This window comes from Rattus norvegicus, chromosome 1, assembly GCF_036323735.1.
Source record: "Rattus norvegicus strain BN/NHsdMcwi chromosome 1, GRCr8, whole genome shotgun sequence".
In the NCBI taxonomy this organism is placed as follows: Eukaryota; Metazoa; Chordata; class Mammalia; order Rodentia; family Muridae; genus Rattus; species Rattus norvegicus.
Genome location: NC_086019.1, coordinates 228779578 through 228805870, shown reverse-complemented (window position 1 = coordinate 228805870; position 26293 = coordinate 228779578). Strand labels below are relative to the sequence as shown.

General features: G+C 43.7%; 1 protein-coding gene across 8 annotated transcripts in view; it reads right to left on the bottom strand.

The window, feature by feature from the left end:
* Positions 1-26293, bottom strand: part of Cemip2 (cell migration inducing hyaluronidase 2) — a 77488-nt gene that overhangs the window by 28443 nt on the left and 22752 nt on the right. For 7 of the 8 annotated variants that reach the window (XM_006231166.5, XM_008760299.4, XM_006231163.4 and 4 more), the window contains 11 exons: positions 23791-23960; positions 19872-20060; positions 17543-17712; positions 16847-17056; positions 16384-16589; positions 16181-16250; positions 12994-13122; positions 9758-9846; positions 4051-4182; positions 2864-2899; positions 1754-1909 (listed from right to left, as the gene is read on the bottom strand). In XM_006231166.5, coding sequence (XP_006231228.1) covers positions 1754-1909; positions 2864-2899; positions 4051-4182; positions 9758-9846; positions 12994-13122; positions 16181-16250; positions 16384-16589; positions 16847-17056; positions 17543-17712; positions 19872-20060; positions 23791-23960 — 1557 coding nt within the window. The remainder of the gene's footprint in view (positions 1-1753; positions 1910-2863; positions 2900-4050; positions 4183-9757; positions 9847-12993; positions 13123-16180; positions 16251-16383; positions 16590-16846; positions 17057-17542; positions 17713-19871; positions 20061-23790; positions 23961-26293) is intronic. The other variant, NM_001107596.1, reaches the window with a different exon arrangement.

Genomic DNA, 26293 nt, shown 5'->3' with positions numbered 1-26293 from the left:
AGGCTGCAGCGCCATAACATACAAAACAGGAAGATCTTTTTATAGCCGTACTCAGGATCCAACAGGAAAGCCACACAGAATGGCCTGCTCCTCACTACCTCACAGATCCAGCACAGCACACCAGGAAAACCGATGGTCTGTCTTTCCCACTCCCCTGCCTCATCCTGACCCACATCAGAGAGAACAGTCCCACAGTGGGCTGATTCTCAATGGGCCAGGGCAGCAGCTTGGAACTGAGGTCTTGAGATTACGACTGAAGTTATTCTCTACCTGGTTTTCACACACATACAATAAAGACAGCTCCAAGCCTCAGACCTGGTGCTGGGTTAACAAGCTTTAAAGGTGGGTCTAATCCAAATGCTACCGAGTGTCAATATGGCAGTCCCTCACAAACTGGGACTAACTATACCTAAGACCCAAGTATACCTCTCTTGGGCACATATCCATCCAAAGGACATTCCATCCCATCACAGAGACACTTGCTCAAATACAGTCATAGCAGCTTTATTCATAATAACCAGAAACTATGAATAATCTAGATGTCCCCCAACTGAGGAAAAGAAATTGTGGTACATCTACACAAGGGAGTGGTTTAAAAAAAAATGACATCATGAAATTTTCAGGCAAATGGACCCATACCCAGAAAGACAAACATGGTATGATTTCACTTGTAAATCGACATTAGCTATTAAGACATACAGATAATCAAGCTTCAGTCCACAGACCGAGAGAAAGAGGTTAGGTAAAGAGGAGGGTTTTAAGGGGACACATGTGCAGGGAAAGAGAATAGATTTTTCGGGTGGCTAGGAGTGGTAGAAGGACACCAGGAGGACATGGTCCACTGAAGAATCAACCAAGCAGGGGTCACGAGAGCTCAGAAAGCCTGACAGTGGGAGCAGGTGTATCTCTAACTCTTTGGCCTGCTCTTCAGATTCTTTTCCTCTTTTTGGGTTGCCTTGTCCAGCCTCGATAGAAGGCTTTTGCCTTGTCTTACTGTATCTTGTTTTGTCCTGTTTAGCTGCCATCTCTTGGAGAGAGACTTGCTCCTTTCTAAAGAGGAAATGGAGTTGGAGTGGATCTGGGTAGGAGAGCAAGGAATGGAGGGAAGGGAAACTGTGGCTGGGATGTATTGTATGAGAGAAGAATCTATTTTCAAGAAAAAAGTTCACACACACACACATACACACAGGCACGCACACACATCACACGCATGCACGCACACACTCAGATTCTGACTGTAATGGGAGGACACCTGCCCGTTTTGCCCGACCCCCTCACATCTCAGACACATTTAATTGCATGGCCTCAGCTGGATTCTGGGGCAGTTTTGGCATCCACCAGCTCTCATTTTCTAAGGCTCTCTTCAGAGGTAATTTCCCTTTTCCAGTGGCTATTTCTGAAAAACCAGCATCAGGAATTTCAGGAAAGCTGACCTCATGTCATAGTTTATGGTTTGGCAACTTTCTCTGTCTCAAGAAAGAAAAAAACATTAAGAGGGAAAAAGAATCCACTTATATAATAAGGTCTTATGTAAGGGATAAGAAACAAGAACAGTTCCTTCATAAAACCAATAATAAAACCTATGACATGGGTAATAATTAATGCTCTAACATCCTGTGGGGATAATAGACAAAGATAATAACGGTGACAGTGAGTGTTGGTAACAAGGCAGGGAAGAGCTGAAGGGAGGCCATCTATCCAGGCTCACTACAGAAAAGACAGGTTAATTCTCCACAGTCGAAGTCCTACTCACCTGTTCCTAGGTAGCGTCCGAGGCTTCTGGTCTATTCCCCCTGTGCCCATGTACTTGTTCTGGCCACCCTGAGAGCCGTAATTCTTACTCTCCCCGACAAAGAGGGACTCCGACACTTCCTGGCTGGACCCTTCATCGCTTGGGAAGCTCCCATCACTGGTGAAAATGGGAGAGTAGTTACAGACATTGTCAGGGAAGTTTAAACGCCGCCCCCCTCCCCAAAAGAAGTCAGGCTATAATTTAAAAAGCTAAACCATAAAAACTTGAGCTAATATCTTTTTTCCGATGTATATTATAAAATCCTCAGAAGTTGCTTTTATGCTATGAAAAATGCCTTTTATAAATTAGTGGGTAATTTGAAAATTATATACAAATGCATGAAGTTTAATTTATTAGCAACAGCTGATTAGCCTTAAGCAACCAAGAATTTGCCCAGAAGATAGCAATTAAGTGACAAGCATGTATAACTTGGCCAGTAGAATAATCATTGTCTACGGAAAAACGAGTTACATAAAGGCTAGAGGTGTAGGTCAGTGGCACAGTGCATAGGCAGTGTGGACTGATGTGATCTCCAGCGCTGTGGAAAATACACAAAGACCACACAGACACCCATGCATGCGCACCCACACACACGTGTACACGCACACGCACAGAAAGTTTAGTTCCCAACACTTAGCTTATTTGTACGTTAAATCACGTTCTGAGAGGAAAGGTATGATTTTTAATCTTCACCCTGTTTCATACTTTATTTTTAAAGACTTTTAGCTTGAAGTTCAAGAGTTTTTCTTCTAAGCACAGTTAATGACTACCCAACCCTTCTGTGGAATTTCAGCTAAATTCATCTACAACTTTGGCATAAATGCAATTAGTCTGTTTTTTTTAAAAAAAAAAAAAAAAAAGTGTGTGTGTTTTGGCCCTCTAGTGGTACCAAGGAGAGTGGATTTTTTTGTTTTGTTTTGTTTTGTTTTGTTTTTTTCTTTTTTCTTTATGCTAATAAATTATACAACTTCCCTGGGTTAATTCCCCCACCCCCTAAAACACACAGGCAAAAATACTAAGGGTGATTTTACCTTAAAGCTTTAAAATAATCAAGTTAGAACCGTTACAAACCTGGCAAAGGTCAACCCCTTCCCGTTATCTGCAAATCTGTAAGAGGAAAATGATGAGAGTTCGTCTAAGTGATCAGGAAACACGGAAGAGGCAACTCCCTCAGGCTGTGACCATGAAACCCCGCAGTCCTGGTACTAAGCCTGCAACCATGCAGCAGTCCACCCTCCCAGTATCAACTCCATGCTGAAGGTGCCCAGTTCAAATCCTGACATTGCCAGCTGTGACCTGTTCCTCAGCTCCTTCCCCTCAATTTCCTCATCCATGGGTTAAAATAATAATACATTTCTCATAGGATTCTTGAGAGAATTAAATATACTAAACCATTGTAAGTACTTGAATGGTGTCTGAAACTTTGTAAACACCATATAAAGGTATTAGCTAAAATATGTTTTTAATCTTTATTTTTAGAAAGAATTATATCATACTCTTTGCTTCACAATTTTTCAGTCTGAGAAGTAGGACATCCCTATAAATTTGATACAGTGCTAAATTTGGGGGTGAAAATGGTCAGAGAAAATCAAAACTTTTCTTCGCTAGACTGTTGAACACTAAAACTTAACTCAGAATGCAACAGGTCTCTCTTAAAATCATGCAAGCGGAAAAAAACCAAGCGAGGTGCTTCCTGCCTCCAGTAACACACAAGTCAGCAGGCGGATTAAGTCTGAATTGGACAGCTTTCATTTTGAGAAGAGTGGCAAGAAGGCCGGACAAAACTTTAAAGGGTTTCCGAAAAGAACAACAATAAAAATCAAAACCTCCAAGTAGTTTCAAAAGCTCTATTTAGCTCTCTGACATGAACAGTGTTTGGTTATAGAAAGCTAAATTTGGGGGTTCTGGTCGACCTACTGAAGGCCTCTCGTGACACCAGACAAGTTCATTTCCAACAAAAGCTCCAGAATGAGTGGGTTCCAAATCTTAACAGTAGTGTTCGTCCTCAGGGCCCCATCCAGCCCGTTAATAATTATAATAAAATAATTCCAGGAACTACAACTATACCTTCACTCTACTCAGTTAAAGAAAAAAATCCAACTGGTTGTGTTGGCACTCACTGCTAACAGTACTTGGAAAGATCCAGGGTTCAAGGTCTTGCTACATATCAAGTTCAAGGCCTGCCTGTGATACCTGAGGCCCTGTCTTTCAAAAAATAAAAAATAAGAAATTTAAAAATAGCCGTAGACAACACTCACGCTGAATTCTGAACAATAATGTCTCCTCCTCGGACCCAGGCACCATTGTCATTGTTTTTAAAAGCAATGAGTCTGTCGATGACAGCCGCAACTCGTGGCTTTTCAGGGTCTGCATCCTGATGGGGCCGAAACCTGTGTGTGCGGTTAAAAGAGTGCTTTGTTTAGAACGGAGATAAGCAAAAGAAATAGAAACTATGTATATATGTGCTATGGTCAAGAGAAAGGATTAAAATTGGGCCAACAAAAAAAAATAAAATAAAAAAAAAAAAACCCAAAGTCAAGATACAACTTAATTAGTTATAGTTCAAATAGTCAAAGCAGTCACATTTATTTACATGTAAGTTTCCAGAAAAGCATCCTTTTGTGTATTCTTAGACAATCAATGTATACAGTAGGTCCACCTGAAGCACAGCCAGCAGAGACAAGAGCTTACCATAACTGTCCTCTGAGAGCTCCACCCAGTAGCTGACCAAAACATTTGCAAAGACTCACAGCAAAACCTTAGACAGAGCTCAGGAGGTCTTGTGGAAGAGTTAGGGGAAGGATTGAGGGACCCAAAGAAGATAGGAACTCTACAGGAAGGCTTGGGGGCTCTGAGAGATTGAACCACCAACCAAGAACATACACAGGCTGGACCCAGCCCCCCAACTCAGACATACACATATGCAGCAGAAGTACATCTTAGTCTTCACATCAGTCCCCCAATAACTGGAGTGGAAGTGTACCCTAACTCTGTTGCCCACCTGTCAATCCTATTCTCCTACTGTGCCACCCTGACTGGCCTCAGTGGGAAAGGATATGCCTAGTCCTGCAATAACTTGAGGTACCAAGGTCAATTGGTACCCAGAGGGGACCTCCCCCTTCTCAAGGGTAAAGGGAAGTGGGGAGGGGCTCTGTGAAGGGGGACTGGGAAAAGGAGGGGTTGCGATCAGGATGTAAAGTAAATAAGTTAATGGAGAAAAAAGTCACTGTGTAGAAGGCTTCTGTAAGAACGTGCACACAGAAAGATATGTACTTCAGTGTGTCTTCTCCAATTCTTAAGTCACATATTCCGTGTCTTCTCCAATTCTTAAGTCACATATTCCTAATATAAACTCACTAAAAAAAAATTAACCGTATATTTCAACATAAATCTATATGAATTATGTTGTTGAATTAATGCTGTTTAGATATTTTTAGCTTGAGAGAAAAATCTAAGCTCAGTAGATAAATTGGAAATGCCTAAACCTAAAAGACCAACTGAATTATTTATTACAACGACCAAACTTCTCATATTCTTCACTCAACATTTACAAGGACCTTAGTGAAAAAGTCAAAAACTGGCCACGTAACTCAACCCCACGAAGATAGGATAAAGACCTGAAAACCAAAATTTTAAAAATGATAACTGCAAGTTTCAAAAATGGTTCGTTACACTAAGTTTTTCAATAACACAGGCAGGATCCTTTGCAGGATGCTGTGGGCCCACAGTCAGTGCTCAAAAATGGCCGTGAGAGAATCATCTTTGTGAAGAGAGAACCCAGCATCTTTGTGAAAAGAGAACCCAGTGCAAGTGCCTTGGGCACGGGAGCTGCACAGCCATGCCCAACCACTACACTCTGTACCAAGCAAGTCACTGGAGAACAGGAAATGGGGTGGGAAGGAGGGAAATGGAATGGTCCAAGGCACGCATCCCCCTTTGCTCAATAAGCACTGGGAGGTCAGCAAAAGCAGGAAACCATGTGATCAGATCTCCCCATTCCACGCCCAACTTCCCACCCCTCCCAGCATTTCCCAGGACGACATTGGTGAATGGACTCTAAGACCCTATGGCGGCCCCTTGTGTGCTCCTGATAGATGCTGCTGGTACAGGCCAGAATGGAGCATCCGGGATGAAGAGGATGATGTCTACCCAAGCTGACTAGCTCAGACTGGAGAGGTAAAAAGCCTCACACCGAGTATTTCTGGTGTTGCACTTACACAACTTTGCATAAAGTTGTTACATCAAGTCAAACTCGGAGAGCCATGGAAAGGAGCTATGGAATGTTCTAAATTAGTGGGCTTCCCAACGTTCCTACTGCTGTGATCCTTTAATACAGTTCCTCATCTTGTACTGACCCTCAACCACAAAATTATTTCATTGCTACTCCATAATTTTTAAATTATTACAAATTTCAATGTAAATATCTGATATGTAGAATTTCAGTTATGTGACCCCCCCCCCCCAAAAGGGTCACGGCCCATAGGTTGAGACCTGCTAAGCTAAATGAAGACACAGGTATTACAAAGCAACGAGTGATCCCCCTGCTGCAGCTGCCTCATCTCTTCTGAGTGTCTCTATACAGCCCGATCACTGATCATTTACACCAAAGCAGTGTCCCTGACTTCAGCTTTTTTATTTGGTATTTAGAAAATACAGTCAGAGGTTAGCGAGATGGCTTAGCAGTTAAGAGCACTGTCTATTCTTCCAGAGGACCTGAGTTCAATTCCCAGCCCCGACATGGCAGCTCACAACTATCTGTAACTCCAGCCCCAGGGGATCTAATAGCCTCTCTTTGGGGCATGAAGGTGGTACCTTAACACACTAACACACATGTAGACAAAACACCCATGCACAAATACTAATAAAATAATTTTTTAATTCTAAAAAAGAAAGAAAATAATTACACCAATTTGTCATCATCATCATGGTTAAATGTTTTAAGATTTATTTTATTTTTATTTATGTGTATGGGTGGCTCTGTGTCTTTGTATGTATGGACACATAAGTGCAGGTGCCATAAAGGCCAGAAGCTTTAGGTACAGGTGGTTTGAGCCACCCAACCTAGGCTATGAATGAAACTCCTAAAGGCTAAGCCATCTCTCCATTCTCTTGGCTGTTAATACTGATGACAACTTGATGGGGTTTAAACCTTTACAGAAGTACATCTGTAGGCAGGTCTATGAGGAAGTTTCCAGACTGGGTAAACTGAAGTAGGATGACCCAGCCTAAATGCCAGGGGTACCAGTCCGTGGGATGGAAAGAACCAGCTGACCACAGTGTTCCTCTCTCTCTGATTGATCCCTGCAGATGTGCTGTGCTCAGCTGCCTCACAATCTGGCTGCTCACTAAGCTTCCTCCCGGCAGTGATGTCCCTTCTCAAACTGTGAGCAAACATAACCCCTCCCCCCTTAAGCTGGTCACAGCAATGACAAAAGTAACGAATACAATCACCTCCCCTAGTTGGAATGTACTAATCAGTTACAATGCACTGATAGGCTACAGTGCCCCACCCTACCTGCCCCTTTTAAAAACTTTGTAAAATTCTCCAACTTCAAACAAAGTTTCCCAATCTTTGAATTCCCACTATTTCCCATCTTCAGGACTCTGATAACTGGTGAGTCAGCTTCCTCTCTGAGGAACAGGATTCCTACTACTTCCCATCTTCAGGATTCTGATAACTGGTGAGTCAGCCTCCTCTCTGAGAAGCAGGATGAGTGTATCTGCTGCGTCCCACGAGCCTGGTGTTCAGGTCACAGCCTAATCTATTACTCATTTGTGTCCTGTCATTTTTACTTGCTTCTGGTTTACATGAACACATGTGGGCAGTCTACACATCAGTTTACACAAAACTACACATACACACAACTGCCAAGTGTCTTGTCATTCTCCTATAATTAGCTCTTCACAGTGACAGTCTCCTAACAGAGTCTAATTCCTTAGTATGTGTTTGAAAACTGGTACAAGATATCAGAGTACAGAGGAAGGAACAATGACCATTTTCATAGTATCACAGGTTCATCTAGTAACGAACTTCTGAAGGGGTAGTCCAGTTACAATGGCCAAAACCTCTTAAATATATGTATCCCTCCACCCCATGTATATGCATGTACACAAACACATACAAAGTACACAGTGTGTCTTTGCCCACATGCACACAAATGTGGAGGAACAAACACGTGTGGAGCCAGAGGCTCCTGTCAGCTGGTTTCCTCACTCACAATTCACAGTAGTTTTCAAGGCAGGGTCTCTGGGTAGACCCAGTGCTTCATGACTCAGCTAGACTCTGTCCAGCAATCCCCAGAGCTCCTCTTGTCTCTCCTTCGACCTCGCCTGCCTTTAATGTGCAGGCGGTTGAACCGACATCTAATGCTTGGGGAGCAAGCACTGAGCCAGCAGGAATATATAAATTCTTTCAAGGCAGGAAAAGAAGCCAATCGTTTAACGATTTTTCTGGCAACACCAAATTGACACAGCACACCTCACTTAAACTACCAATTATAAAAGGCTTTGTAAAAGCTGGTGTGAGCAGGTTTGGTGGGTCCTGCCTGTAATCCCAGCCTTGGGAGGCAGAGGCAGGCAGGTCCCTGTGAGTTCTACACCAGACTGAATTCCATATTGAGTCTAGTCTCATAACATACATAAATATATATATCAAGGAAAATTTTCCAATAGCAGCTTTGATTTTTTTTTTGGTGTTTTGTTTTGTTTTGTTTTGGCTCAGCCAGTGTGTTAATTGGTTTTATTGTAAACTTAATAAAAAGTAGAGTCACCTGGGAAGAGGTAACCTCAGCTGAGGAATTTCCTAGATCAGATGATTAGCCTGTCTGTGGGGCGTTTTCTTGATTGCTAAATGATATAGAAGGGCTCAGCCCTCTGTGGGTGGCAGTATCCACAGGTAGGCAAGGGGGAGATCCCCTCAGGGTCTCTGCTTCAGGCTCCTGCTGTGAGGTCCTGCCCAAGTTGCTTTTAGTCATGGTGTTTTTATCATAGCAACAGGAAGCAAACTAGGACAGCCAATATTTTATATTGGCTCATATTTTTATCCTCATCTCACTGGTCCTCCTTAAGTTTTTGTCCTTTTTTGGTACTTCAGGTTGATCACCTTGGGGCCTTCTTAAATGTTCCGTGAGCATCGCTCTCAGAGGTTTCAGGCTTAACTTGACCTTCAGAATCCTGACGTCCAACTCACCAAGTGGACTTTGCCCAGCTTCTCCTGACCTCACACCTTAGCAGTGTGAGGCAAGAGTCCACCTTTAGTCTGGCTCTCCCTTTATTCCCTTAACAACCGGGGCAGTCATGCTTCTTTCAAATGGACAGCAAAAGTCTATAATCTATCACCCATTCGACCTCATAATCAATAAACTTGAAGTATAGAAAAACAGTACACTCCTGGTTTCTACTGAGTGTGACTTCAGGGTGCCACATTGTCCAGAACACTTTCCATGCACCTGAGATGCTTTGTTTACTTTGGCTGTCAGGGATGGGGGGAGGGGGGCGAGACACTGACCCACATTCCAAACACATTATGTGGTTACATGGAAGAGTGACACAGCCTGCAGGAGGTTAACCGAGGCTACCAATGAAAACAGAGCCAGCTTACGATTGAATCTGGGATCATTCCCTTGAAACAAATCCAGTGCTCTACCACATTTGAGAACTCACTGTAGTTCTATATGCTTAGGTTTCAAGGTTGATGTGTATTTCAGGGAGTAAGTCATTGTTCTGAAATCTGGAACCTATGCTAACCTTTTTCTCTCTGTTACCCCTTCTCACAGGAATCTCCACTGTGAAAGAGGAACAAGGCTTCAACTTCCTTGGCACTTCGGAAAGACAAACGTCTTTTATCTGAGCTTTCAAAACTTCACCTACACATGTTGCCATCAAAAAGAACACCCCGTGCTTGAATGTGAATGGCCCTCCCTTTATCAGGTCAAGCCTAGGGGAACACTGAGAAGGTGGCCCTACCTTGCACTGTTATCCAGACACAGGTACTCCCTTGGGTCAGAGGCACTGGAGTTGGTCGTTTTGACACCTTTGTCAACAAATAAACCAGCCTGAAATACACAACAATGGGCTACAATGAATATGGATCCTAAGGTACAACCGCATGCGTAGGGAGGCGCGAAAACACTTTTCAGCTTCTCATTTCACCTGGAACTGGAAATTGGGAGGGAACGAGGAGAGGGGAGCAAAGGTGCCATGAAAAGCAATAGTGTTCCTGGATATTTTTAGCTCATCCATCTGGTCATTCAACAACCATTTAGTGTGAGCTTAACATTTTACATGTTAATTAGCCAAAAAAAAATAAATAAATAATACACACTCACACGCACACACAAACACATTCCCTGGCAAAATGGCACTGAGATGAAGGTTAGGAGAGGACTCCAGACCCATCTTCTACATGATGCCAAATCCTTAAGACAAGGAGGAACTGACTGAACAGAATGGCTGGGGGTGAACATGAAGCAGCTCTGAAGATGCCAGGGAAAAGTACTCACAGGAAGAGTCTATACAAACAACTCTAGAGAGAAGAGATGGCATGGAATATTCAAGAACAAGTCCTGGATGGACTGACAAGACCAAGGGTGGGAGGAGAGAAGGGAAAAGCCCACGTCGAGCGATGCAGATTTAATTCCTCAGATTTAATTCCCTTAGAACTAATGAGGTAAGTGCATGCTGTCCTGCGTATGACACCAAGAATTAATTAAGGATAGTTTTCATATAATGAATGTAACTTTTAAAAATGGTATGCTGAAGATGTGAAACAATAGGGATTGAAGAAAAGCATCAAAGGTAATAGTACACACAGGAAGCAGATACTCCAACTGAAAGTGGAGAAAAACGGCCAGAAGAGATGAATTGGGGAACACCGTCCGTCATTCAGGAGGAAATCGAAATGATTCGGGTCCCTCACAAGCTGAGAGGTAACAGTTCAGTGTAACTGATGAGCTATCGGGGGCCAAGAACTTCTCTTAGATTGTTTTGATGATGTCAAACACAGAATTAACTAGTTGTTTAATTCACTGAAATAGAAATAGAGAAATCAGGCAAGCATAAAGTGAAGAAATTCCATTTTGAATGTTTTTAATGTGTTCATGGAACACTGGAGTGTAACCCTGTAAGCAGCCATCTAGCTGTGGTGGCTAACCTGGGTTAAGGTTCAGGAAGCCTAGCACGCAAAGCTGCAGGGGATGGCCAAGGTTCGCACATGCGTGATGATGATCCCAACATGGCACACTTCTTTTTTATGACTCCAAAGGTTTGATTTCCTTCGGTTAGAAAATAGTCTGCATAATCATTCCCAAATCTAACAAATTAAAACCTAATTATGCCCTCAGATTTAATACTCTTACAATTAATGAGATAAGTGAGTGTTGTCACGGCACATGACACCAAGAATTAGAGATAGTTTCCACATCACAAATACAATTTTGAAAAATTAGGGTTTTTTTTCCCTTTGAGATGCTACTTTCTAAATATTAGCCTTAGTCAATTTCCCATCTCACAGCAATAACAGCAGGTTTTTCTTGTCTCAGTTCAAGTAATTCAAAGTTTCTTGTAACACATAGATTCACATGTTGTATATGCTTGTGTGTGTGTGTGTGTGTGTGTGTGGGTGTGTGTGTGTGTGTGTGTGTTGGAGGGGGGAAGGTATGAATGCACAAGTCCAAAGGTCAGAGGTACAGAGTCTCTCTCTGAACCTGGAACTAGGCTGGTAGCCAGCAAGCACCAGCCACTCCTGACTCTGCCTGCACGAGCTCTAGTGTTATAGGGGCACAGAGCCTCAGCAGTATATAGAGCTTTATGCTGGGGTGCCTGGATCCTAACTCAGGTGCTGCTGTGTGCACAGCAAGCACCTTGCCTACTAAACCATCTCTGTAACTCCAACACACTGGCTTTTAAAGGATTCTCTGATAGTTAGCCATGGAAATGTTTACTGGACTCTGATTTGAGTTGGATCACAGAAAAGGATCTAACAGTCCATATACAATAAAGAGATTAAAGTGACCTGAGAACAGGAAATGAATCAAGGGTATTCATCACGATGGAAGGGAAGCGCACGACGACAAATGCCACAGAAACTGGAGTTTCTGAATGCCCTTTCTGTGACTTAAATTAAGTGCAGAGTTCTTAAATAGTATTTCACCATTGTAGTAAATGGCTGAAGGACACCCAGCCAGGACTGTGGAGAGGAGAAGGAAGTAAAGCAGGAAGAAAAGTCCAAAGTCCCAGATATGTGTCCTATTGTTGGGGTTTGCCTGAGAGTTATCTGTATTTTGATGCTAATTCCACTGCTCCAAGGACAGCGGCCTACTCATTTACTCAGGAATCACATGACTTCATCAGAAACTTCTCCCCATTGGATTTGTAAAGTACAGGTGAGGGGCAGGTACAGGATAGAAGGAGGCCTGTCATTGGAGGAGAAGGAAGGAAGGGTGGAGAGAAGTTTGAAGGAAGAGGAGGAGACTGGAAGGGAGAGGAGAAGAGAGGGAGAGAAGCCGTGGCAGGACAATATGGCAGGTGATGTTAAGATTCCACGGTGTACCTTTACAGGCTGTTACAAATGTTCTTAGGGGACGGATGGTACCGGGCTTTGTATGTTTATGTGGGCAATTATATCTTACCAATTGGGTCAAAGATTATTGTGTTGTGTGTTCTTTTATGTGACGATTTGACTATAGCAAAGTGTGTGGCGGCAGGAGACACTGGGCCGCCGAGGAGCTGGGAGTTTCTGCCAAGATGTCTAGCAGATATCTTGGGGTACTGAGGTGCTAGACCTAGAGGGATAAAAGACAACTATACTTTTTTTATTTTTATATTTTTACAACAACATCCTGTAACACACATGATCCTGGAAACTTGACATTGAAGACAGGAAGGAGAGAAAGAGGGACGGAGGGGGAAAAAGGAAGGAAGGCAGGTGGGCGGGCAAACAGCAAGGGCAAGAGAGAAGATGAGGACTGACCATCAAGCCTATGACAGAGTTAAACAGATCATACATGCAAGTGATGGTGAGACTGTACCAGACCTTTCCAGATGCTGGCTGAAGACTAGAAGAATCAGCCACCAGAACCCTGAGCCAGGTGACGATCTGCTCATTATAAATTGCTACTCTGTCACTGCACCCCAGAGAGGATGAAGGGATCACAGCAGGGAAATCCACCTGTGATCACTCGCACTTCAATTCAGAAGCCTACCTTAAAATTTGAATGAACCCTGTTGTTATAAAATATTCCCAGTGGCGTGAGTTCTGGCTTCTCCAGGAGCTGCATTCCACTGGATTCCCCAGTTGGTTCCTTGTGGAATAAATACCATATTCCAGCATCCTACAAATAAAAAGGCAAGGCCATTAAAAACACCATTTAAAAAAATTTTATGTACAAAAAATGGGTTCCGTTATGACATTTTTATACATACATACATACATACATACATACATACATACATACATATGCCTCACACACATTCATTCCATCTGATACCTCTGGCCTTCCTCTAAACTCCTCCTCTTCCCCCACAAACAGTTCCCCTCTGCTTGGATATCATATATACAGACACACATATACATACGTACAATCCAGATTCTTTAAATGAAAAAACTCTGTGGTATTTGTCTTCCCTGTTTCCCCTCCTTGTCCCACTTCCTTCCTCCCATAATAGACTCCCTCTTCCCAAGCCCTTAGAGTCCCCTCCTGTAATTTCATGTCATATATACATATATTTGTATTATATCCGGATTCTGAATATGAGAGAAAATATGCAACACTGACCTTCCACATATATAAAGCCTCAGTTTTTATGAAGTCACCATGTGAAACACCCTCATGAGCTACGATAAATGTTTTTCATTGTTTAAGGTTCAGAACTGAATGCACATAAGTTGTCCACATTATATAGCATCCCCAAGCCGGTTGTTTTTTCAAAGCAAATAAGATTTTGCTTGCAGGATGGGACAAAAGACATAGTTGGCAAATACCCAAACGTGGTTTTCCCATCATTATAAAGTCCAAAATGTTCTGCAGAGGAGTGTCCTGTTTGCCGTCTGCACGACCAGGACAGCACAGCCTTCAAGCAATGTGGTTTTTCATGTTTACCTCCAAACCTGATCAATAGATGAGTCATGTCTATTAAACAACTGTCTGCTGGCAGACAGAGCTCACTGGCTTCTTTCAAACAACTCCAATGCCCTTCCTGTTCTCGGGCAAGTTTGTGCCAGAGGGAGGGGGGGTGTGGGGGACGCCACATGTATGAATCAGGGTGCTGTCTCTCAGTGTGGACCCTGTCTGTTCCACGGCAGGACTACTGGCCCTTACAGGAACAGAACAGTCTAGAAGTTTCTGATATAAAGTGAGCCATAAAAACAAAAATAAAAGTTCTTAACCCAGTCCCGGGTTGTAGTTTGTAACTGAATTAATGATTAGCTCAGGGTGAAGGAACATATTATGGAGCATTAACAAGGCATTTTTTAATTTAAACATACAGTGTAAAAGGATAAATTGGTACAAATTCAGCATGTCTTTTTTTTTTTTTTTTTTTTTTTGAGCTGGGGACCGAACCCAGGGCCTTGTGCTTCCTAGGCAAGCACTCTACCACTGAGCTAAATCCCCAACCCTCAGCATGTCTTTATTTAGTGCCCACTGTTTACTCATGTGTAGTAAGACTATTGTAAAGTAGTTTGTAATGCGGGGGGTGGGGGGGAGATCATTAAAATAAAACACACATAGTTTCCTGTTAGCTGTTACTAAAGTCCTTTAGGGACACAGAGGAGACATGAAGTGTGGAAGCTGTACATGCCTACACACCCAAATAACTGTAATGTCAACATTTCTCCATGACCCAAGTTTACAAATGGGTCTTAATAAAATGAACTGTTCTGAAAAAAAAACATTGGCCACCTCAAAACCTTGGATGCAATTCAGACAGCAAAAGGAAACATAAAGGAACTGGAGAAAAGGTTTGAGATTGCACCCCTGCAAGCAGAGGGCAGAGCCAGCCTTCCCAAGATGCCAAGGGCTTGGGGGCGGAGGACGTACAAGACTGCAGCAGCTCCTTGCTGCTATGCTCAGTCATGTCTAAACAGGTAATAGCAACTTTACAAAAGGAAATGGCGAGGTGGGATGAAACCGCTTTGTCTACTCTGAGGGAACACCCTCCCAAATGCTGGCTCTACTGAAGCAGCTTTTCTAGAGAGAAAACTGTGAGAATGACCACTCGTGAGACACAGTCATTATTCTTGCTCAAGATCGGAGGACTTCTCACAGCTTTCCCCAGGCTTTTAAGGACTTTTTGGAACTGCTCTCCTCTGTGGTCCTAGGTTCTGGCAAAGCTAAGAGGAAGCAGTTCTGACAGCCTAACTTTCCAATATGAAATAGTGAAAAGAAACCCACACAAGCTCCTTAGATTCTCAATGGAGAACGAATGAATGAAAGTCTATATCATCCACTGTCCATGCCTGCCCAGTCAAACGACAATCTTCAAGTCAAATGACAATCTTCAAACGTTGAATCCTTCGTGTTTAAGGACAATTGCTGGTGTAGGTACAGCAGTTACACGGTGATGCCTGTGAGCTGGTTTGCTCGAGGCAGGTCACCTCTTTCTCAGAAATGATGCTCCTTATTAACATGCTGAATGACTGTAATGTGTACTCATGCTATGTACAGTAACTATTTAAGTTACTGCATGTTCACAGACTGGCACTGTAATTTTTCAGCACAGTTACAATCTAGATAATATCATAAAAAATTCATTTATATATATCAGCACTTTTGAACTACACTCAACAGTAAGGATAAATTACCCCATGTTTATCCATGGAGCTATTTCTACCATTTAAAAATGTTTTCTTAGAAATTGTTCTCCTGTGTGTTTTTGTGCCTATTTGTCTTAAACAAATCATAGCTGAGGTTTTAGGCTTCTTTATCAAGATGTCCCTAAATGTAACTAATTCTGCAAAAAGATGTGGTCCCTGGCCAGAATGACACAGTATTCTACACACTGACTCTTTCCCATAAAGACATGAAAAGGCTTTCCTTGATCATCACCTCCACAGATGGGAAGTGATGCAGTGCTTCTCCACCAAAGATGTAAACATGAGACGCCAAAGCGGTCACACATCACACCCTACCAGTCCATCCTGGGGAAGGCATCATCCTGGAGACCGCTCACCTCTGTTTCTTCGTTTGCTGTCTGTCTCTAATTTCATAGCTCCTAACTGGCAAGGATTTAGAAGAAGGGGAAGAACCATCCCAGTTACCTCCTGCTCTCAATGAGACAAGCAGTAGCAGAAAACGGTATCCTGCCTGGGTTTGAGAGCCTCCATGATATCATACCTGTATAAACCAGAGCTGTCACAAGCTCGAGGAGAACCAAGAAACTGTGACTTACCTGTGAGCCTGCAGCTGCGTTATTGATCAGATGGTTGTTGGGGTGGGCAATCCAGAAAGTTGAAACAGCCCTGCAAGACATTGTTGAGGGTGACTTAAAATATTCTTCACAAAACCCCTGTCCATTAGAATCTCCCCAGCAAGAGATTTCCAAACAGTTGAAGGCCTTGACACCACACAACAGCCTGTCCACTAAATACTCACATACAATCTGTGGTAGGCACGGGGATGTAGTTTCCAAACACTCCATCACGCATGACGGTGCACATGGAGCTGTTCCTGTCGGTGGGGAGGAGAGTGCCCGGCTTGGTAAGAAGCCCCAGGTTATGGAACAAAATGTTTCTCTGTTCAACACCATCTTCCAAAAAGAAGCAATGACCTAGGGTGTCGAATCCAATGGTGTCTTTGATCTGCAGAAATGTAGGTGCATAATGTCATTGGACACAAGGCTGCTTGGGGTTTCTGTGATAAGTGATCATAAGATAATTCAGGTGATTAAACAAAGACTAGGCTTCTTCAGACAGAAAAAGCAGTATCTTAGTAAAAGAAGGTTTAATAAAAAAACGGCATGAGGACAGTTATATAAAGTGGAAGAGTGGTGAGTATCAAGGAGATCAAGCATTCCAATGGAAACTGTCGCATGTCAGCACAATGGGAGGCTACTTACGAGCAAGCCACTGGACCCGTGCACAGTGATGCACCTTGAAAAGCTGTGATGAATAGACAGGCCGTTCACAGACGTTGGCACTCGGTACCCTCCTTTAGAATCCACATCTCCACACAGGTGAAAATGCACAGGATAGCGTCCCAGATGCTGCTGGCCCATGTGCTTCAACTCCACATAAGACAGATGGACTGAAGTAAAATTCTTCTCTATCTACAAGACAAAAATGAATCCTTTTTAGGAGAGGAAAGAAGCCAGGAGTGTGCATACATATTATTTCAAAAGAAGGTATCTATGGAGAACATGTGGTATGACGTTTTGGGAGCTGGGGAGATGGATCCGTTGGTAAAATGTCTGCTATGCAAATATAAGAATCTAAATCCAATCCCCAGCCCTATGCAAAGAGATAAGGGAGGGAGGCAGAGGTCTGTGGTACTGAGGAGGCAGATACAGGCAGATTCATGGAGCCTGCTAACCAGCAGTCTAGCCTAACTGCTGAGTCCTAGGTCCCAGTCAGACAACTCCTGAGGGAGAACCCTCAGGATGACTTCTGGCCTCCACACATATGCAACACACACACACACACACACACACACACACACACACGCACTACCTAATTCCACCACTCAGAAGTTCCAAGGCAACTTAAAAACTTCCAACTAGATTTCAAAGAAGACATTATTAAATCCTTTTACCCACCATGACATGTCCCCCAAAGGTGTCATAATCAAAGAACTGGCAGTGATTATCAGCGTAGCATGAGTCCTCCGTTTCTCCTTGGATCACAATGTTCCGGGTGAGAAGTCCAACCTCCGCTCTCATGTCTATCCCGTCTATGATCTCACCAACGTGCAGGTACTGGGGGATCTCTAGTGATGCGGATAAAGGAAGGACAATGTGACAATAAATAAAGGAAAATATGAAGCCATCCAAAAGGGTATTCTTCCTCATTGGGCAAGCTCTAGACATTTCCGAACGCCTCTAGCATCTTAAGGTGACAGCCTCCTAGAAGCAGGGATCTTAAGGACAGTCTCCTCCAATGGCCCACCCAAAGCCTGAAGCTCGGGCTGCTGCTCTCCTCCCCGGGCAGGTCAGAGAGCTTGCTCAGTCCTGTGTAGCATCCTTCGGTTGTCAGCACTAAAGACCTGGGGCCAGCCTAACTCTCCCCCTGCTTCTTCCCGTCATTCTGCAGCCACTTCATGGACGTAGAAGAACCAAATGGCAGAGGTCTTAGAAACAAGCGCGTTTGCAGCCCCAGTTGTGGCCAGTCACACTGGGCTTCTACTTCACACTGACTGATTGCACACTAATCAATGGAAATTCCATCTTTTCCTTCCCCTTACTGTCTCCTTGTTGTCATTGCTGTCGCTGCTGCTGCTGCTGGTGTGTGTGTGTGTGTGTGTGTGTGTGTGTGTGTGTGTGTATCTACAGGGCGCGCGCGCACGTACGTGTGTGTGTGTGTGCGCGCACGTGTATCTACAGGGTGTGTGTGTGTGTGTGCGTGTATCTACAGGGCCCGAGAGCGTGTGTGTGTGGTGTGTGTGTGTGTGTGTGTGTGTGTGTGTGTGTGGTGTGTGTGTGTGTGGTATGTGTGTGTGTGTGTGGTATGTGTGTGCGTGTGTGTGTGGTGTGTGTGTGTGGTGTGTGTGGTGTGTGTGGTGTGTGTGGTGTGTGTGTGTGGTGTGTGTGGTGTGTGTGTGTGTGTGTGGTGTGTGTGTGTGTGGTGTGTGTGTGTGTGTGTGGTATGTGTGTGCGTGTGTGTGTGGTGTGTGTGTGGTGTGTGTGGTGTGTGTGGTGTGTGTGGTGTGTGTGTGTGTGTGTGTGTGTGTGTGGTGTGTTTATTTTTCAAGATAGGGTTTTCTCTGTGGAGTCCTGGATACACTGAAACTCACTCTGTAACCAGGCTGACCTCGAACTCACAGAGATCTGTCTGCCTCCGCCTCGCCAGGACAGGGATTAAAGGTGTGTGCCCCCACTGCCGGGAGACTGCTTACAGTCTTTTAAATATCTACCTTCCCTGGAAGTTTACAAGAAATTTAAAAGAAGTTTGTTTTCTCTCTCTCAAGCTTTTCTCTTAAACTCAGGAAGGAAAGAGGGACTTTCCACAGACGGCATGATGAATGGTGTGGTAGCACTGGAACTCGGGATTTTCCTTGCCTTTCTTTTCTCTTGGCATGTGCTCGGTATTATCAAAAGAAAGAAAACAAGAAAACTGAATGCTACTTAGAGCTAAAGTATATGCCAACTCTAAGCCAGGCATTCCACTTAACATTCTACCAAAGCCCTAGAACGTCAAGCTTCAAGGTTCTTTACTCAAGACCAGCAAGTGCTTTTGGACGAGTGTCTGTAGCTTTCAATTCTTGGCGGCAGCGTTTAAGTGTGCAGAAGCCAGAAAGCCATGTTAACGAAACCTACAGTGTGTGCCAAAGCCCCCAAGCAAAACACGTCCCACGTGGCTTTGGGCAGGGCCAGTGGAGCAGGGCAGGAGGAGAAATGAGTGCCTGGTACATGGTAGCCTCTCTTCGCCCTCACAGCTCCTAGTAAGAATCTCTTTGTGAACTGCTGCTCCCTTCCAACAGCTGGTAATTCACCATTACGGTGGGGCATCAAGTCTCATCGAACTATTGGCTCGGACTTTAAACATGACTAAATTAAGTATGACAAAGCCAAACAAGTAGGAACTCAAAAAACCACTTTCTTTACTTATGAAAGACTAATATTAAAAAATTAGTTGGTAGTTAGGCCAGCTTACTACTATCTGACAGTAAAAAGTTAGTAAAAACCTAGAATGGACTTTAGAACACCAGTTTGCCTAGTCCTCGTCTCTACCCGCTACGGCTCACAAGTGACACAACACTGCCTATAGGGGCAGCATTCCCTGCACCACCCTGGGATCTAGCTATCTGCACCCTCACCAGTAAGACCGCCAGCAGTGTCCATGCTGACTTAGGGGGTGATGGGAGAAAAGACTACAGGAATCGGATGCCAAGCAAAGTGTGCTTCCCAGGATCAGTAAGGAGTCCTGTACCTTTAACTTTGACCTGAAAACGGCTGCACTCGGGGCAGGGCAGAAGCGTCAGCTCCTCTGCCTGGTACATGGAATAGTCGGTGCTCGCAACCACAATCCGGTCTCCGGCTCCCCAACTGCTGACATCGTCCAACAGGTGAAGCTTCACTCCATCCGCAATGTCCACCCGGAAACCCGAAAGGGAAATTCCTAAACAGACAGATGAGCAGGCATTAACACACGTGTTCTCTTAAATAAATTATAAACGCACGTTTACAATCCAAAGCTAAAGTAAACACTTTAGCACTTTTCTTCCTAATGCTAACCACGTGCGAGTCATTTGTCTCCAAATGACAAAAACAAGAAAATAGGGATTCTGACCCCTAAAGAAAGACAGCCTATATACTACTATGTATGATACAAATTGTTACATTAGTAAACTATTCTTCAAAATTCTGAAGATTCTCAATGCTGACATCATTTGCTTAGTTCGTCTCAGTCAAAGAACTGGAATATTGTGCCCCCATTCCCCCCATATGTACCAGGAACAGGTCAGACTTTAACAGAAGTGGTCAGACCCAGAACAGCTTTGAAATAAATTTGTCCAGTGGTTTTACTTGGTGCAAGTCATCAGGAGTGACAGGACTTTAGTGTACAGACCACTTCTGTGCTAGGAATGAAAGTATACTGCAAAACATGCCTCATTTTTGTGCCTTTGTGCATGCTGAATTCACTTCCATTTTGAATTTGTAATTAATGGAAATCTATTTTTCAGAGTTCTGGAGACTGGGAGGTCCAAGGTTGAGGGACCAGCAAAGTCACTGTGTTGGACAAGCTGGCCGCCTTCCTTCTTCCCTCTCGGTTCTACACAGTGGAAGGGCAAACATCTTCTGTGTTCTTTACCTGGGATGTGTTTCCACTTTTGTTCACCAAATAAATGACTACGTAAGTGTTTATAAAATGTTGGGAGACTGCTGGGAGAAAGCAGGTCAGCACATGACAATGCCTGGGTTTGGTCCCCCAGCACCTCAATCTGAGGTCACAAGAAGTCTTTAAAGACGTCCACAACATCCTTGCTGGAAGTAAGTAACCTCCCCTCTGGGCCTGAGCAGAGGCCGGTAGGATTTAAATCTTCACCCTTGCAAGGGTTAAAAGTGAAGGCATCATCATCCTATTAAACACAAGTACACTACTTATTTAAAATAACACTAGTTAATACCCCCTGTGTACTCACTACTCTTTCCCTTCTTCACAGTGCTGGTTACTGGTGTCTGTTGAGTGGATAATTAACCATTTTGATACACTGTGACCTATAAGTACATGATTGAAATCTGTCTACCTTAGCTCCTGTGGACGATGATGTAATATAAATTATGGAAAGTTCTGACTACTGATAGGTGGTACAGTGGTTTGATTGAGAATGGCCCCATGTGCTCATATTTCCGAATACTTGGTTCCTATCCTAGTTGGTAGAACTGTTTGGGAAGGATTAGATGTGGCGAGGTATCACAGACTTTGAGGTTTAAAAGCCTATGCTATTTATTACCAGTAAGCTCTCTGCCTTGGGGTTGTATCAAGATGTGAGCTCTCAGCTCCTGTTCCAGCCTGCCTGCCTGCCCACTGTGATGGTCATGGCCTCTAACCCTCTGAAACAGTGAGCCCAGAGTAAATGCTTCGCTGTTTATAAGTTACCTGGCCCACAGCATTTTATCATAACAATAAAAAAGTGATGAAGGCAGGCGGTCTCTCCAAATACTGCCTATGAAAGATCATAATCAGGAAGAGAAGAACTGAATTGCTAATCCAGCTTCTCTCTAGCTCACACTTGTTTGTCTTTTGCATTCAAATCAATGTTGAAACACATACTGCTCCTACAATATCTGTGGCTAAGAAAAGAGTCAGGAACACAAACTAATGTGAGGGAAATGGGAAGAGAAGAGGAGAATGCTCCTTTATAAAAGCAGTACAAGTGGGAAGCCCTCCTCTTCAAAGATCCGTGTTGAATAAATATTCCTCCAGCATCAGCCTGATTCCCATGATGCCACTGACTCAACTGAACTGAAGAACACGTCACTTGGGTTGGGAGAGTAAAAAGACAACATTTGGACAAGGAACAGGAGGAATATGGATGATTCAGTCCTAGTCAATTCCTAGATAAAACCTAACCTGGCCGAGCCATAGCCTGTCGCTGGAGACTAGTTCGCTCTGCCTGTGTGTTTCCTGCACAGAATGTGTGCGCGCACACACATGCAAACACAAACACACACAGAAGTACTTAGTAAAGTTTCCACATCACCTCAGTGTGTTCCCCGGAGTCATATTGATGACCACAAATAACTCCAGCAATTATAACAGATTCTTCTTTATAAATATATTTTTGTTGTTTAGAGTGAAATTATAAATCACCCTCCAAAGAAATAAAAACAGGAAATTTAAGAACAAAGGTCATCAGAAATCCTAGGACAACAAATCATTACCACGAATTTGAGGTTTTATAAAATTAAATACTCCCTAAATGGAAGCAAGGGGGAAATATTCAATTTTTTTCACATTAAATTTCAATCCTTTTCTCCTAAGATATGATACTAAATAAATAAATTTTGATTTGAAAGGACATTTGAATTTATTTCTCTTAAAAAAAAAAGTCAGAAAGGACTTGGGAACACTTTAGTGTCTAATAATTTCTCAGGTTTTTTCTAGGTTTAGGTGAAATTCCTGCTTACTATGATAATCTCCTAGCACCCCTCACTCAAGTAAGAAAGGAAGTAAGTTTAGTCTCCTGCTTCCGACTGAGAATTTCCACCCCGTCTAGAAAGCAGGAAGCCCATGGCAGAAGGCAGGCGTTCCCCTCTTCGAGAAGCGAGCAGCCAGTGTGATGTGGAAATGAAGGTCCTCACACAGGAAAAGCTGACTCAAAGCCCAGCTGCAGTCACATCTAGCCTGGAACTTTCCTGGAGACAGGACCATTGAATACGTACTGGACCAAACTCCAGCTAGGAGTTTGCTTACCACCAGTATCTGACAGGGCTGTGGGAGCCGGAAGCAGGGCTTGGCCAGCTTCTCCACCCACCATGGACAGCACTTCCTCTCATGGAAACTTCCTGTCACATCTCAGAGATTCCTTTTATTTGGGTTTTGTTTTTAATATTTTAGTTGTTTTTATTTTATGTGAATGGGTGTTTTGCCTGCAGGTATGACGGTATGCCGTATGCGTGCAGTGCCCACACAGGCCAGAAGAGAGCATCAGATCCTCGGGAACTGGAATTACAGACAGTTGTACCTTGCCATGCAGGTCCCGGGAACTGAACCAGGGTCTATTGGAAGAGCACCAGTGCTTTAATCACTGAGCCATCGCTCCAGCCCCTCATTGACTTGTTTTAAGGCAGAACATTGTGTTTAATCATAGCCACACAAAAGATTTTATTATAATCCAGGTCGCGTTTGTGGCAGCATTAGCCTGTCTTCAGGGTCTACACACACTGCTGAAAACCTCACACTTGATACATGCGACGTCCCTATCTGGTGTTTTTCTTCTTATCCTCATTCTCCAAATGAGAAGACTGGGGTTTAGTTAGTAAATCCCAAGCCACCCACAGTGGGTAGGACTTCCCACCTCAGTAAACCTTGCAAGACAATCCTCACTCTCCCGAAGGAGAACTCACCAAGCTGACAACCAAGATCGCCCATCATCCTACTTAGACACTGACTCAGCGCTGAGAACACAGTCCAAGTATCATCGTGTGGACTAAAATAGTTCAGTAGCTAGTCTAGATTTCCTGAGTCTACAAAACTTAAGTTTAGTAAGGAAATCAGTTTTAACTCCAACAAGCTAACAAATCCACTGAGACAGACAGACTGATGTTTGGACAGAGTGATACCCTACAGCCATCTGTCACAGCACTTTCCTGTGTCTCGCAGAGTTTAAACGACCTTTGCCTACCTTCAATCCATTCACTGTAAGCTGTCACAGAGAACTTCTGACCATCCAGGGTGTAGAATTCTCCTTGTGCTAGGGCCTTGCCACCAGTGCTGTGGTTTTCATAGTTTCTCACAGATTCATTGCAGGAAGAACTTCCACCATCGATGACACCAACTAAAGCCCAAGCTTGCCTATGAGGGGAAAACAGCAAGCACATCTGGTTATTTGTCATAGAAATGACCCAAACCCCAGACATGGGTATGGTGGGAGGCTGGTATTGGACATCTGTATTTCACCTTTCCCTTTTCCCATGAGGCTGCACTTCTTCTAGGCTTTTGCTAAAGTAGCTGACGGCACAGAAGCAAATGCCCCTGATTTTCAGAACCTTGTTTTTCCAACTCTCACAGGTGAAACAGTGATCACCATGGCTTCCGTTAACCATGGACTTCCTGGACACAGGAGCATGTGCCATTCTCGCTATAAATCCTTGTCCTACAATGACCGTCATGTGCACTCTTGTAGGGTCTGATGGTTATTGTTTTTGAGATGTGGTCTTGGGTAACCCACGCTACCCTTGAACACATTATATAGATGAGAGTATGACCTTACATTCCTGACCCTCTTGCCTCTGCAGCCACACTGATGGGACTGTCATCACACCTAGCTTCTCCTTTTGTTTGGTTGCTTTCTTTTTTCTTAATTAGATATTTTTTATTTACATTTCAACCAACCACCCCTTCCTACCTCCCTGCCCTGACATTCTCCTACACTGGGGGGTCCAGCCTTAGCAGAACCAAGGGCTTCTCCTCCCTTTGGTGCCCAAGAAGGCCATCCTCTGCTATGTATGCAGCTGGAGCCATGGGTCTGTCCGTGTGTACTCTTTGGATGGTGGTTTAGTCCTTGGGAGCTCTGGGTGGTTGGTATTATTTTTCTTATGGGGTTGCAAACCCGTTTAGCTTCTTCAATCCTTTCTCTAATTCCTCCAATGGGGACTCAACTCTCATTATATTACTAGGGCTAGAACTTATGGCCTGAAAACTAGAAAAGCTTACTCTGTACCTGAATGTGCACATGGATAACTCAACCCTGAGTTGAACAGTGTCTCTCACACCTTAGCATCAGAAGGATGGAGGGAAGAACTGTTAAGCCAGACCTCTTCCCCACTCCCCTGCCACCAAAGCCTGAGAACCAGAGGATCAAAGCATCTGCACGTCTAGCTCATTGCCCAGTGATGCTAAATGATGCTACTAACCATACCACAAGAACCCTCAGGGTTTAGGGAGAAGGCTCAGTCAGTGGAGATTTGGAGGAACATAGAGACCTGAGTACTGATTCCCAGCACCTCACCAGTGGCACACATCTGCGATCCTGGTGCCCAGGGGCAGACAAGAGGCGGATCACTATAGCTTACTGGCTAGCTAGCCTAGGCAAATCTATGAGCTCCAGGTTCAGTAGAATATCCTGTCCCTAAAAAATGAGATAAAAAACAGTTGAGGGAGACATTAAAGATTGTCGAAGAGACTACACACACACACACAACACACACACACACACACACACACACCCCTCTAATTTAGAGATCACTATTTACAGTAGTAATTATTACTCTTGTGACTGAAGTCCTATCCTTTGAAAACCTGATCAAGACACTGTAGGCATTAGCATTTTTTAATGTCATTATTTGAAAACCACTGAGTTAAAAGTTTCTAATCATCTTAAATCCACGGAATTACAATCCAACAAATTTTCAATTTTACAATGAACCTGCAGAAAGCAATGTGCTTAAAAATGTCCTCTGACTACCACAATAACAAATACCCAACAGACTCGCCCAAGCTTGTGTCCAAAGTTAGTCAAAGAAAAAAACATAGCAACAAAAGCCAGGAAATTTGCCTTAAGCCTCCTGGTTCAAAACATGAAAAGAAAAATGTGGACTTCCTACTCTGGGGGGCGAGGAAAAATACTAAATGTAATCTGTGCCAGACAGATGGCTAGATACTCAGAGATAAAAGTTCACTAAAGCAAGCCGACGTACAGCCTTCCAAGTCTCGCAGCTGCTCCTGTGAGGATTAGAGACTGAGAACCAGTCAGAGCTGTTTATATCCCTTGATGCAGCAGAAAGGATCAAGCAAAGAGCGTCTCTACTATTATCTGCCAGCAGAGAGGAGAGGAAGACTGTTAGAGCCCCCTTTACTGACTAGAGCTGCCTCAGCAACCATGAAACAATGTTCTGTTCTATTAACACTATGTCAAGAAGACTCCTACTTCCGGCCTCCACTTGCAAGAAATTTCAATGCACTCCAACAGTCCTCAAAGGGGGTAACTGTTTATGAGCCCTGGAGATAATGTCAGAGGCCAGTAGACACCCTTCTCCATTGAATGGGTGGTGATATTTTGAAGAGAATTTAGAAAGAAACAAAGTAGGTGCTCACAATGTCCCCATGAAGGCCCCACATATTGAAGGCTTGCTTCCCAGCCTATGGTGTTACTACTGAACAGTACTAGAACCTTTAAGAGGTGGTGG